The sequence below is a fragment of the Nesoenas mayeri genome (genome assembly GCF_963082525.1).
Source record: "Nesoenas mayeri genome assembly, chromosome: 26".
NCBI lineage: Eukaryota > Metazoa > Chordata > Aves > Columbiformes > Columbidae > Nesoenas > Nesoenas mayeri.
The window spans coordinates 718,750-719,706 of NC_137552.1; the positions used below are offsets into that span (position 1 = coordinate 718,750).

The 957-nt window shown below is 51.9% G+C and overlaps 1 protein-coding gene across 1 annotated transcript; it reads left to right on the forward strand.

Annotated features, from left to right (window-relative positions):
• Positions 1-320: 320 nt before the first annotated feature.
• On the forward strand, positions 321-623 carry LOC308049828 (feather keratin Cos1-1/Cos1-3/Cos2-1-like; the record flags this gene model as incomplete). Its single annotated transcript, XM_080359699.1, has 1 exon — positions 321-623. The coding sequence occupies one exon, from the start codon at positions 321-323 to the stop codon at positions 621-623; it is 303 nt and encodes a 100-aa protein (XP_080215825.1).
• Between the last annotated feature and the right edge of the window lie 334 nt (positions 624-957).

Below are 957 nucleotides of genomic sequence, written 5' to 3' on the forward strand. Positions count from 1 at the left end.
CTCTGCACATATTGGCTATGTCCTTTCCTCAGTTTGCATCTCCTTATCATGGGATATGGAAGGAGTGATCAGTTCTGCTTAGAGAGAGGCTGGGAGGCTGCAGATGGGTGTTTTGGTTTTTCACTAAGAGAGAGCTACCATGTGCTCTGAGGCTCCTTGTAGGGCAGTGAAGGTTGTGCGCCTCCTTGCATGTCTTCAAGCTCCCCACTCAGTAGTGGCCTTGGCTGCTTTTGGAGAGGGTAACCAGGCTACTTCTTATCTGCTTTTATGGCTTGCCTTCTCCCTGCCCTCTCTCCCAGGTGAACCTCTGCTCTTAAGACATGTCCTGCTATTACCAGTGCCTGCCCTGCCAGCCCTGTGGCCCGACCCCACTGGCCAACAGCTGCAATGAGCCCTGTGTCAGGCAGTGCCAGAACTCCACCGTTGTCATTGAGCCCTCGCCTGTTGTGGTGACCCTGCCTGGCCTCATCCTCAGCTCCTTCCCACAGAACACTGTTGTGGGCTCCTCCACCTCTGCTGCTGTTGGCAGAATCCTCAGCTGTGATGGAGTGCCCATCAACTCTGGCTGCTGTGACCTGTCTGGCATTTCTGGGCGCTCTTTTGGCAGAAGGTACCTGCGCTGATAAAGACTCTGGGAAAGGCCCAGGGAGACACCTTGAGGAACTCAAAGCATGGTGCTGGGCAAAGGATTGAGATATTGGCTGTGTTTTCAGTATAGCTGAATGGCTTTACCTTTTTTACCTATTTCTTTGTTTACTTTGGTTCCTCTTGGCAACAATGTTTCCCCAGATCAAGCCTGGTGGGGATCAACTGTCCTTCTTCACTTTGTGGGGCAGGCAGATGAACATCATGCACAAACTTCTTCATGACCATGGACTGCAGACTTGTGGATTCCTCTGGGGATTCCTGCACTGCTGTCCTCCACTTGCAGTGGCTTTGTTTCCCTCTTTATGCATT